At 43.4% G+C, this 13372-nt stretch overlaps 2 protein-coding genes across 3 annotated transcripts in view; one reads left to right on the top strand and one right to left on the bottom strand.

Annotated features, from left to right (window-relative positions):
• The window catches only part of LOC308038678 (protein ELYS-like), a gene marked incomplete at its 3' end in the record, with an annotated part of 42551 nt that extends 39989 nt beyond the window's left edge, over positions 1-2562 (top strand). The window contains exons 36-37 of the mRNA XM_080341454.1: positions 1561-1758; positions 2020-2562. Coding sequence (XP_080197580.1) covers positions 1561-1758; positions 2020-2562 — 741 coding nt within the window. The remainder of the gene's footprint in view (positions 1-1560; positions 1759-2019) is intronic.
• A 111-nt stretch (positions 2563-2673) lies between these two features.
• SCCPDH (saccharopine dehydrogenase (putative)) lies at positions 2674-12789 on the bottom strand. Of its 2 annotated transcripts, none has more exons than XM_080340850.1 (12): positions 12564-12789; positions 12202-12314; positions 11246-11326; positions 10681-10810; positions 9098-9147; positions 7357-7487; positions 6710-6827; positions 5434-5553; positions 5272-5328; positions 4664-4775; positions 3687-3768; positions 2674-3245 (listed from the first exon to the last, which is right to left on the bottom strand). In XM_080340850.1, the coding sequence occupies exons 1-12, from the start codon at positions 12766-12768 to the stop codon at positions 3140-3142; spliced, it is 1305 nt and encodes a 434-aa protein (XP_080196976.1). In that variant the 5' UTR covers positions 12769-12789; the 3' UTR covers positions 2674-3139. The 2 variants fall into 2 exon arrangements, with proteins under 2 accessions (XP_080196976.1, XP_080196977.1); XM_080340851.1 differs by having other exon boundaries at positions 3155-3245; positions 3683-3768.
• Positions 12790-13372: the final 583 nt, after the last annotated feature.

Raw genomic sequence — 13372 nt, 5'->3', positions numbered from 1 at the left:
CGGGCTGTTCATCTGCTTGACTTATTGCCAGTCCAGATAGTTACAGTGTGCACTGCAGGGGACTGAGTGGCTGAAGTGGCTGTCACCAAAACTGGAGAAGCTGCAGTACCTGCTGTCAGGGTTGGAGTAGCAGCAGTGCCAGACGTGGGGGGGCGGAGTAACTGCAGTGGCTGTGTGGGAGCTGCAGTAGCTGCGTTGTGTGTCACTGAGGCTCAGGCAGATGCAACATCTGTCACAGGAGCTGCAGTAGCTGCAGTCCTAATTAGCCTTATTTCCTTAAATAATGTTATCGCCAGCAAGAACTGACACACATTCAGCAAACCCGGCAATACCAACAGGGTATGATCAAATCCCCAAGGATATTCTAAGTTCTCAAAAACATCCGTTCTCCGTCCTAATGAAAAAGGAAAGGTGTGGTTAGATAGCTCTTCTATAGCCTGGCTCATCCAATGGAAAAAAAACAGAGGTACAATTATCTTTAATTTCCACTGGAGGGCTCTCAAGGTACAACAATAGTGAATATAAATTCACTATTGGCTTAAGTACAATTAAGTATATCAGTGCTGAGCCACACAGCAAAACCATTACTGTAGACCAAATTCCAGCAGTGACAGACTGCACAAAAGTACCGGTAAAATATGCTCGGAACAAATAAGTTACAGCAGAACAGTTCAGAGAGCATGACGACACAAGGCTTGACACAGAATTTTTAAACCAATATAAATGCATTCTGCTTTACCACTGCTAGATAATGCCCAAAGAACACAGACCTGTGATTCTCTCAACCCTTCAAGGTGGTACCTTGCCAAGAAAATCGAACTTGAGTCGTGACAATAAAAACACCAAACCTCAAAACTTTAGTCCCTCTCTCATGCCAGATTTTAGTCCCTGTGGCCCCACACTGGGAGCCAAAAGAGACTGTCATGGTTTAACCCCAGTTAACAATCAAACCCATGATAGCTGCTCACTCACTCCCCACCCTCCAAGCGGGTGAGAGAATTGAAAGGGAAGTGAGGAAACTCAGGGATTGAGGTTAAACAGTTTAATACAATACCAAAATAATACTAATACACTACTACTCATATATATAAAATGGGGAAAAAAAAAAAAAAAAAAGTGATACTCAATGCCTCATGAATTGCATCCACACTGAGCAGCCAGTCCAGGAAACAGAGCTCCCTGGTCCCAAACAGCTTAACCAGGGTAGAGAAAAAAGGGAAAAAGGAAGAAAGGAGAGAATATTGCAGACAACGAGCTGCCTTATCCTTCTTTCTTCAGGAAGTTACTTTGAAAAATAACATTTTATGTTGGCATAAAAACCACAACACCAAAACAAAAAAAAGCACAGGTTATTATCATCAAGATTTTTGTACCTTTGGAAAAAGAGCAGTACAGAGGCTAAACTTTGTCCTCCCTGCTGGTACAAACTCTGTGTGTAATTGAAAATAATACTTTTGACAAGTGAAGCTGTTTAGAAGATTTAAGTGGTTTTAAATTAAAAGCACTTTAAAAAATAACCACTTTTTTTTTTTTTTTAAAAAAAAGCTTTTATTTTCATAGAAAACTAAAGTTTTGGCCACATCTGCTTCTGCTTTTCCTGGGTTTACTCCTCAGTCTATTCTCAGATCCAGCCTTCGCACCACACCCCTGGCAACTCCCTCTGCATCTCCAGGACGATCAGTCACTCCTCCTCTACGAGCAAAGGAATCCAGAATATCTTTCAGGGAAGAGAACTCGAAAGCAAGAGGGACTGCTGGGGTAAGCTGGGCTGTTGTTGGTTTTTACAGTTAAAGCCTTTATGAACTGTGATTTCATTTAGATTTTTTAATAAAAATTACCAAAACCCCTTATATTGAGAACTGGAATTTGAAATCAGACCTTCTGTAGCATCCCGTGCCTGCAGGACCATATTCATCAAAACAAGCAGTGACCTTGGCAGTTTTTACTCAAGTGTTGTTAGGAGCTGTGATGGTTCCCAATGGCTGATTCAGCTTCCTGCGGTACCTTTTCAAATGACAGTGTGGCAGGAAGGTGCGCAGCCCAGGAGCGGCGGCAGAGGGGCAGACACCACCCCGGGCTGTGCCAGCAGCCGCGCCCGGCGGACCCTGCGGCAGCACCGGCCGCATCCCCGCACTCACCGGCCCCACGCAGTTCAGCACCAGCCGCGTCTGCCTCGCCATGGCGGCCAGCGAGGCCGCGTCGCCCACATCGCACAGCAGCACGCCGACCTCCGCCCCGAGCGCCGCCTTGCCTGCGCACCGGAGACCGCCGTCACCAACAGCGCCTGCAGCGCCGCACCCCTGCCCGCCCGGGCCGAGCCGCCACCTCCCCGGCGCAGCCCCGACTGGCAGGGGCTCGTCCCGCCTCGACCCTCAGCCCTTCCCCTCACACCTGCCCGGGGGCCGCTCCGAGCGGACAGGGCCCGGACTCCGGGACCGTGCGGGCCCCGCCACCGAACTGTTCGTCATCGTCCTATTGCCAAACCCTACAAGTACTTCCTCTCCCGTTTTAGCACAGCCTACTACATGCAAGCAAGCAAGAAAGAAAGTTAATGCATCTTAAGACAACAGTTCAGTGATGGCTGATCTTTATAATAAACCAGAAAAAAAAAGACAAAACTATGCCTTAAACTCTGAGAAACAGCTCCTCCTCTTTTATTTCATTATGGGCATCAAGGCTTTAAATGTAAGAACACCACAAAGTAATAGCGCCAATCCCCAACAGGCATGGGGAGTAACTAGTGGTTTCAGCTGCTAAGGCACTTGTTATCCAAGGCCTGCCTGCTTTTAGTAGTTGGGAAATGGGGCAAAGTGAGACAGCTGTGGTTAATTGTGAAGCAGGTGCCATAGTGGTTCCACTAAGTAGTAACTGAAAAGTTAATGTAAGAGATTAAACAAAATCCTAGAACTAGTATGCAGTAAGTCACAGATTTAACATACTTGTTAATTAATACTCAATACCCTTTACGGGTTTGCTCACTATAGCAAATAGTATTTTAACTTTTAACTCAATTTTTCTTCTGTTTCTCTGTAAACAATACCACAGTGAAACTATTTTATGATTAGGCTTTTACAGCCAAATAAGTTTTATTGGAGTTAGACCCAGGGAAGGTGTTAGTTCATACAGTCATGTCCTGACTTCAGACTTCAGGCTTGCTAATAACAGAGAACTCCACACCACGTTTGTTGAGGCGATCAATCAGTTTTGTTTTGGAGAAGGCCGCTCCTGGAGAATATACACCACCTCTGTATTGAAAATGAGAAGATAAAAACATTAGTGGTGACCGGCACCTTTTTTTTTTTTTTTTTTTGAAGTCAAAGATGTGTCTTCCCACCCAAGAAAGAAAAAGCCACTTCATTCCACAGGAGAGCAAGCTGGTTATATTCATAGTCCCATTTCTGCATCCAGCAAACTCAATAGAAACCATTCTAGTAACTGAAACTACAGACACTGATGGAATAGATGCTGCAAAAGCATTACCAAAAACCTATTATGAGATCCTTTCAAATAGAAGGCAGAGGAAGGATAAGTAGGTTTAAATCAGCTCATGGTGAAGTATCTCCTTTGCACAGCCTTTTGGGTAACACAAAAATCCACAGGTTTATGAGTTCTGTATTTTCAAAGAGAAAATACACACAGAGTAGCTTTAAGGGAGATCAAGCTGTTCTGCATGTGAAAGTACTTACTGCTTAGGCAGACAAGCTGTATCCTCCAGAAGAGACACAGCTGCTTGAACCATTGCAATTGGTGTAGCAACATAGCCAGGTTCTGCCAAAAAAAAAAAACCCAAACAAACAATGTACAGCATGTTAAGATGCAGAATGTAATCTTGCTCTTACCTACAGCATGCTGAAGGATAATCTAGCTGGCAATTAAACAGCCTTCCCCACCTAAGGACAGCTTTTTTACCTGGGCAGTCATCCCCAGTAGCTGGTGAGGTCCTTAAGATCTAATCTGGACAAATACTGCTTCAAATACAGGCCTATAAACTGACAACAACCACAAGCAATCACCTCTCCGTGACAGAGAACACTCTGTTACAGCAAGAGCTCTCCCCATCCCGTACTTAAATTCAGGCTTTTGCTGTGAGACTGGCACATTTGGCTACACCTCTAGTTACTTAAAGAAGCTATACTTCATTAACTCCTTTCCGAATATACATTCTTACTGTCTCCAAACTTTACTTCAGCTGTCATCTCCCCTCAAAGGAATGGTCTGAACACAAGTATGTTATAGCTAGAAATGACACCATGCCAGATCTGTTTAAGTTCACTCACAGCAGACACAAAATAAACAAACAGTAAGTCCAGGCTCTAGCAACTGAAAATCATCCTTAAAGCATACTGCCTTAACTGCTTTACTCTGCAGAAATGGAAATGGGGAAAGTCCCAGAATCACAGTATGTCAGGGATTGGAAGGGACCTCAAAAGACCATCTAGTAGAAAGAATGAGAAGGACAAGAACGCAAATGAATTAGCTACTTTAAAAAAAAAAAAAAAAGGTCACAATGAATGCTAGTATCCGAGATAATACTCTATAAAGGCTGTTGACTTTGTCCATGTTGCAAGAACTCCTTGAGGGTGAAAATAGCCATGGAAGCATAAACCTATTTTAGAGCAGGGAATGTGAGGAAAAAGCAGTTAGCTGCTATTAACATACACACCTGGCCCCTTGACTTCGGTGCAGATCTTTACATTTGGTTTTCCGTTCTGGGGATCTTGGCCCTCACTGTAACCCTCGCCAAAAAAAGTCATTGTGAAAGAGGTTCCATCCATCTGTAGTGGCCAAGACAAGTGCGGTCACCAAATCAGTAACTCACATCAGACAAGCACAGGTAGTAAATATAAGCATCTATTATGCCAAATACTATGATCCATATAAACATGAGAGTCATTATTTTGAGTATTGCTTAAAAGGTGCAATCTCATCTAAATTTTTAATCACTTCCACCTTCTTGGAACTGGTATTGTTTTAAAGCCCATCTCAGTGCCTGCAGTCCAACACTTTCACTACTCAGTCTCCCCATGTCATCATCATTTGAGTGCAGTGAGCCAGCCATGCAAATATATCAGACCCAGCAACATGATCTATTTTTTTCTCTGATCTGTTCCACTTACTTTGATGATTATTTAAATTTTCAAAGCTATCTCAACAGGCACAGAAAATGTGCATTTAGGCATCATTTGAAACTAAGCAGTTGACTCTAGATTACTATTCTACCATCACCATAACAAATGTGTTCAATAATTGCAATGGAAAACAGTCGGTTACCTGTTTCTGGGTTGGTCCGTCCTTTGTGAAGTGCCCAGCAGAGAAAAATTCTGGGTACTACATAATAAGAAAGTAAAAGAAAAAAAAAGAAAAGACCAACAATAAGCTACAGAGAAAAGAAAATCCCCAAACACTTAATTCTTTTGAGTCTCGAACACTTACTTTTACCAGAAGTTTTCTTCCAAAGCTAAACTTCACAAGAAGAAGAAATAAAATGCCAGCAAACATCAGCTTGATAACAGAGCCAAGACCACCTATGTTCACATAAGCGCCATACTGCACCTGAAGCAAACACATTTTCAGTTATATCATTTGCATTAAAATTTTTGCACCAATTCATTTGTAAAAAGAAATGTACCCCCAAATCATGATGCAATTGTTTGATACTATAGAGAGCTGTTTAAATAGGGCCTTAAACAACTTCCTTAGTTCTAAACAATTCTTTGAATAATACTTCATTTTATAATTCATTATGAATAGACAATACAACCACAGAACGGCAAGGGAACGAGCATGGTAAACAAGAGCGGAAAACTTTAAAGAAAGATGTGCTTTGGTATCTGATTTCAGGCTTCTTTCCTCAGATATTCTTTCCTCCTTTTTGTGTTTTATTTGAAAAGAAACCAAGGCCTTGCTTTAAAATTCTGCAATAACAATGGCAACCCTTTCTTCTTAGTAGTTCCCAAGCATATTTTTAGAGTGCTTTCTCACCTTAATCTCTCAACAACAGATGTGTGTGATTCTGCCCAGCTGTAACAGATTGTTGGTGCTGGTCTCCTCTCAGGAAACCATGGAAAAAAAAAACCTAAACATTTTTCTACCACCACTTCACATTGCCTTTACTCTCCACACCAGAGACCCAAGCGTCGAAGAAATCTCCAGATACAAATGAGCAGTGTATGAATTCTCTACCAGAATATTTACTACACTACGCTGAGCTGAACGTAGTTGCACAGACTACAATTATGATGCTTTTAGAAACTCTACTCATACAAAAAAAGAAAGCCTCAGAAACAGAATTAAACATACTTATTATTCCCCAAAATCATGGAACCTACCTCTCAAATATTTCTGTGACTCAAGGCTTCCATTCCCTACAAATCCATACCCAGGAATCAGACAGCATGAGAACCCTACAGGAGACTCCCGTAACAATGACGCAAGCAGCAGTAACCACGCTCATCAGGCAGAGTATCAAGTAGCATGAAACAGGCCCGTGCACACAGAAGAACCTGGACCACATCAGGTCACGCAGCTTCCAAAGGTGACCAACAGAACAAGCCTCCTCTATAGAAGCAAAAGCACATCACAGTCCTTACTATTTACCTAACTACAGAAACACTACTACACAGAGCTGCACCAAGAACAGTTATTACACAAAGGAAAGATTCACTGATAATGGTAATACAGACAAAGTATACTAATAATAGTAACTTACAGGTGTTTCCTGCAACTCTGTGTGCAAATAACGCTGAGACCGTTTCACCACAGAAGCATCAGATCCCATGAATGGAATGCAGTACTCTTTGAATTCCTGATTGAAAAACACAAGTCCTCTGCAAATGGGGAAAAAAAAAAAGTCAGAAAAAAGGTTCAAATGTTCATGCAAACTGCAAGAAAGAGATCAGAACAGCCCTGCCAAGACTGGCTTTTTCTCAAGCATTTTTATGACAATCTCTCTTTTCACTGAAAGCTAACCACTTCACATTATCACCGTCTCAACTCAAAATTCCACGCACTCTAGCAAGGATGAGTTTGATAATCAGAAGAATATTCTCCTCACATTTTTTATTCTGTTCTTTTCGTCACTTCTGAAAGCCAGCCCCAAAGTTTGCCATGTCACTACAAGTCTCTTAGAACAACGTTGAGACCCAGTAAATGCAGGGAGACATTTTTTCAATAAAAAATGAACAAATCGGTTAAGCAGAACACATGTACAATTCTACTAGATGAGCATCTATGCGTTCTTGTTGTACTAAAGCCCTAAATGCATCTTTTTAGTATTTAATAATATGTTAACAAGCCATATAATAAATACTGGAACAGTTAGGAGATGCCATGTTTCACATCTTAAGCTTCTTATACCTTCTTTTAAGTTTTGCACCAACTACCGGAACAGGGGCATATCCTATCTTTTTTCGAAGCTTCCTCAGGTTGTCTTGGTCCGCAAGGCCATAAACAGCTGACTTCCAGGTCCCGTCATGTACACAAGTACCCTGTGACATACCATGTCATGGGAGTTAATTCAGCAGCCAAAGCTTTCATGTGTTATTTTAGTAATAGCCTTAAAATTACTACATGTATTAAATATTATCACAATTATTAAATATATGTTACAATTACATTAATTAAAGTATATTGAAATGTGGTGAGTTGACCTTGCCTGGACACCACGTGCCCAGCAAGCCTCTCTATCGCTCACCTCCCTCCTCAGCATGACAGCAAGGGCGGAAAATAAGATGTAAAAAACCCTCGGGGGTTACCATAAAAGCAGTTTAATAAGGCAAAAGTAAAGTCCGCAGGCGGAAGCAAAGGAAAACCACAGATATATTCTCTACTTTGCAAATGCAGGCAATGTCCAGCCACTTCCCAGGATGCAGGACTTCAGTACATATAGTGGTTGCTCCAGAAGACAGAAGTCATGATAACAAATGCCCTCCACTCCTCCTCCTTTCTCTTAGGTTTTACTGCTGGGCAGACATCGTATGGTATCGAATATCCCTTTGGTCATTTTGGATCAGCTGTCCTGGCTAACATCCCCTCCCACGATCCTGCCCACCCCCAGCATACTGGGTGAGGAGGGGGGAATGTTGAAGAGACAGCCTTGATGCTGAGCAAGCACTGCTCACTAGTAGCCAAAACATCGGTGTGTTATCAACACCCTTCTAGCCACCAACACAAAGCACAACACTGTGAGGGCTGCTATTAGGAAAATTAACTGCATCTCAGCCAGACCAAATACAATCTGCACCCCTTATGCCACACAATTTGCATCATGCTCAGGTCCCACATAATTTAATACATACATATATATATATATATGTATGTATATCTATCTTCTAACCATCCCATTGCATTTAATTCTCATTACTGAAATCCCTTCTTACCAACACTTACAACTTATATTACATACTTAAACCATCCTTATACCCACCATAAAGATTCATGCATTCTCATTAACTATTATCCTCTGTCCTTTAACAGATATTACTCTCCCATTCCATGGGCTGCCTCCACTTCTCCAGATGTTCCTAAGAACAGCCTATGACTTGGACCCCATCGGTCAAGATAGGTGCTCAGGACTAGTAAAGAAATATGTTGATTGTCAGCCACCAACACCAGCTTGGTTTGGGTCATCTTTGCATTATTGTAATAATGACCTTAAAATTATTACATATATTATACGTTATTACAATTATTATGTATATGTATAATGCTTACATGCATTGAAATATACTGAAACAACCCCCACCATAGAAAAAAGACCAACAGCCAAACACTAGGATTATTGCCAAAACACTCTGCGTCTGTTACAGTTTACTTGAGTATGACTCCTTCCCACATCTCTGCAAAAACTTAAGTATTTCTTGGAACAGCTTAACACAACAAACCTTAGGTAGACAGCCTATGTAACTGAACCTTACAAAAGGGCATTTGCTTGGGATACTTTTATTAGCTCCTGAAGAATAAAGTTCTTAGACTCATCATCAAAGAACTGTCAGCTTGTTCTCTGGTCTGAAATAATGTAACAACAGTTATCCTAATGGGCTACAGTGATATTATCACAAATACCTCTGAGTTTCCAAGAAGGTGTAATTCAACTCACCTCAGGCCCAGATTTCACCTTCAGGAAACTTTCGACAGCAGTTAACGTACCTTTAAGGGAGGAGAAGACATTACTTGGCATACACAGTCATTAGTTCACAAAACCAGAGTACACTCTGGTAGACTCAAATAGCAGCACACTGACATTATTGAAAAGGCAAAGCCACATGTTCATCTCAAAGTACAACAAGCTAAGATTAAGTTCCACAGCTATTTTACCTAGCAAGGATCAAACTTGTAACGTAAAGTACTTCAATAAGGGTCACTAATATTATCTTTACTATTTTTTCGTTTGTCTTATCTAGTTAACAAGATAATGTAAATAATCAAATTTAGAAAAAGGAAAATAATATTAAGAGCCATATTTAGTTTTCCTCCAAGTTTCAAAATAAAGGATAGTGTAGGCTGTGAAACCTGAGATGGACTTAAGGATTCTGGTAGACCTTTTCTAGTCACAAAACAAAACCAACCAAAAAAATCCCCCACAAAACAAAAACAAACCAAACACCCCCCTCCCCCCCCCAAAAAAAAATCAAACTCACAAAAAACCTGAAATACACAAGATATCCTAGAACATTTAATTTTAGCATATCTTGTGTTCTGCAGAGAATGGTTAGTTGTGATGAACAGCAAAACAAAACAACTACTACTAATTCTGCTTTGTTTTGCTTCGTTCAGTTCCTTCTGAGATTGTAAAACTGTACTTGTATGGGCAAATTTCAACACAGCAAGCAACTGGATAGACAGGAGATGATACCATAAAGTAAAAACAGGAAGAGATATAAAACATCTTCATTCAAATCTAGTACTGGGTATCAAATTATAACCCCATGAGCAATGAGATACTCATTTCCATGCCACTCCTCCCCCTCCAATCAGATCCAGATTGTTTTCTTAAACTGAGAGTTGATGACATGCTCCAATGTACAGCAATCCCACAAACAGACATTTTAATAGTACATAAAAGCAAAACATTTGGCTACTCTTATTGCCCCTTGCAGTTGAAAATCAGACCTCATGAATGAAGTATCCTCATTTGAGATTAGGATCAAGCAATTAATGCTTGATACATGCTAAATACACAGAATTAAATAATTTCAAATCTTTTCTCCAATACAGTTATCTTTCAGTTACTACCTATCGTCTCTTAAAGAAAAAGGCATTGTATGCAGCTCGTACAACTTATGAAACCTGATTACCTACTCATTTGCAATCCTTTTCCTGTCGCCTTCCTGTCCCCGCTGTCTGTGCCCCACAAGATTCTCACTGCACAAGAGGCAGTGTGCTGAGGTTTGCCTAAGGACATCCACAACGCAGGCTGAGCAGCCTAGAGGTTCTGCTCTCTCAGTGAGTAACATTACCTTGAATCCCTCCTCTACCTAATGAACAACTTTCTCCAATCTAATGGGAATCTAATTTACTTTTAAATTTTCATCTAGCAGATTCGGTTGAAAGTGGTCAGCTGGTAAAGGCATGCAAAAGAGAGACTGAAAGTTTCCACATAAGTGTTGCTCCTTTAAGAAACCAGATGAAAGAATCATCGACATTTCTTTTTCAGCATGAGGTCATGTTTATGTAAGTCACCTTTCAACTTGTCTCTGGTGTAGAGTACTCCCATATCAGCTGGTATAGAGTCAAAGCCACAGCTTCCAACGATGTATACTCCCTTTTCCGCAGCCTTTTTGTTGTATTTCAGGTACATTCCTTCCAGAAACTAAAACAAAGTCAGAACAAATATTTTAAGCAGAACTCCAACTTTGGCCATCAGCACTTCACTGTCATACTTCAAACCACTCAGAAGAATCTTTAGATGGATACATATTATTCCTGATTTACGCTATGAAAGTGTCAGAGAAGTGCAATGAAATGTGATCTACCAAAATTCCTACACAGAATCACAACTGAGAATTGAGGCAGAACTCAAAAATCCTGGATTTCTAGACAGAACCTGAGAGGCTCTTGTCTAAAAGTAAGAAAAATATACAACAAATATTTATCAATGTACTTTAAAATAATTAATGCATATTGAAAGTGTAGATCAGGAGGCATAATTTGCCTTCATGTTCAAAAACATTAGCAGAAACATAATAAACAAATACTCCTTAAACAGATCCTTGATATAAGGGAGCATTTTTCTGCTGTCACCTACCTGGGGTTCTCCACTGATGTCAATGCAGCTTGCACCATTTTCAACACAAGCTTCCACCACAGGCTCTCCAAAGAATCTATACTATAGAAGGAAAGAACACCACACATAACAAAATAAACCCCACACAACACAACTCACCCAATGTGCTTTATCTAGCATATATATCTACAATAAAATTAAATGCTTGATGGCTACTCCCTTTTCTAAGTGAGGCAAAATTTTAACAGTTCTTGTATTTTTTCAGAGGGGGGAGAAGAAACAGCATAACAAATTTCATTGCTGGTAAATAAGTTTCCTGTGCAGATTACTCCACTGTATTTTTCTAAGAGAAGATTGCCAAGGCCAATCTAATATATCTAATCTCAGTTTATGATTTCTGCACTCATATTACCAGCATATTCTCTACTTAAATACTCTTTAATTTCAAAGACGTTGTCATGACCCAACGTCCAGCTCTTGTACTTTGATCCCCTCTTGAACGCGCTGGAAATATTGACATTGAGAGGTTTAAAGAGACCAAGAACTGAAACCAGCAAGTCTCCTGGCTTCTTTTCCAACTCTGTCTTCAAACAGAACGCCACTTAAAACACTTTAGCACAACCCAAAACTCCTCCCCACTTTACCGTGCTTGTTATGCTGCCTGTGAAAGACGAAAAAAAAACCCAACCCTCTATGAACTACAGCACCAGGAGACTCTGGTGAGAAATGTTCAGGCAATTACGGTATACGGCTGTACTGTGGGTTCCATTTCAAAAAGCTGCATTTCACGCGGACGGCTCCGGGAACTCCGCAGCGGGTCTCCGGCAGCCGCCGCTGCTTTCCCTGCCCCGAGGAGCCGGGCGCCCGGCCGCACGCAGCCCAGGAGCTGCGGCGGAGGGGCAGATACCGCCCCGGGCAGTGCCGGCAGCCGCGCCCGGCGGACCCCGCGGCAGCACCGGCCGCATCCCCGCACTCACCGGCCCCACGCAGTTCAGCACCAGCCGCGTCTGCCTCGCCATGGCGGCCAGCGAGGCCGCGTCGCCCACATCGCACAGCAGCACGCCGACCTCCGCCCCGAGCGCCGCCTTGCCTGCGCACCGGAGACCGCCGTCACCAACAGCGCCTGGAGCGCCGCACCCCTGCCCGCCCGGGCCGAGCCGCCACCTCCCCGGCGCAGCCCCGACTGCCGGGGGCTCGTCCCGCCTCGATCCTCAGCCCTTCCCCTCACACCCGCCCGCGGGCCGCTCCGAGCGGACGGGGCCCGGACACTGGGACCGCGCGGGCCCCGCCATCCCCGGACGACGGCCATGCGCCACACGCCCCCACCCGCGGCCCGTACCCAGGCTCTCGGCCGCTCGCTGCACCACCGCCTGCAGCTTCTCCCGGCTCCGCCCGGCCACGGCCCAGCGCAGGGCGCCGCGCAGCTCCCCGCTGCTCGCCGCCCGCGCCACCTCCTCTACCACGAACTGTCCGGTGAAGCCCGAGGCCCCGAACACCACCAGCTCGTAGGGCCGCTCGCCCGCCCCGTCGCCGCCGGCCGCCATGGCGAGAGGAGCCGCCGCACCCGCGCAGCGCCAGGCCGCGCCGGGACCGCGCGGACACGCCCAGGACACGCCCCCCGCCCCCCACAGGGGCGGAGCGCGAGGGCCGCTCGCGGGGCGGCCGTTACGGCCGTTAGGGGTTCAGGGTCCTGAGTCGCTCCCCGCGCCAACCGGCACCGGCAGCGGCGCCGCCGGGAGAAGTGACTTTGCTCTCGGTCCTGCAGCGAGGGGAGAGCGGGAGGAGCTCTCTGAGGGAGTTTTAACTCACTGTCAACACATGAAGTAGTTTGAGCTCCATACCTTGTATCTTCTGTTTCTATAGGACATTGGTAAAAGATATAATCCCCGAGAGTACATAAAAAGTTGGAAACTTCCATGCATCTTCTCAGCCTTCCCTAAGTTAAAAGGAACTTACTATTTTGATCTTTGATCATAGGCCACTTCATATATACAATTTTCTTTTCCTCTGGCGAACTCTCCAGCAGGTTTATATTTTCCTTGAAATATAGTGCCTGCTACTAGGCCCCACATTGACATTAGTCTTTACCAAATGGATAGAGAAGGTTATATGATGTGCATGAATTTATCCCAGTTTCTACATGCCCAC

This window comes from Nesoenas mayeri, assembly GCF_963082525.1.
Source record: "Nesoenas mayeri genome assembly, chromosome: 3".
Classification (NCBI taxonomy): Eukaryota; Metazoa; Chordata; class Aves; order Columbiformes; family Columbidae; genus Nesoenas; species Nesoenas mayeri.
This window is presented reverse-complemented; position numbering and strand designations above follow the sequence as displayed.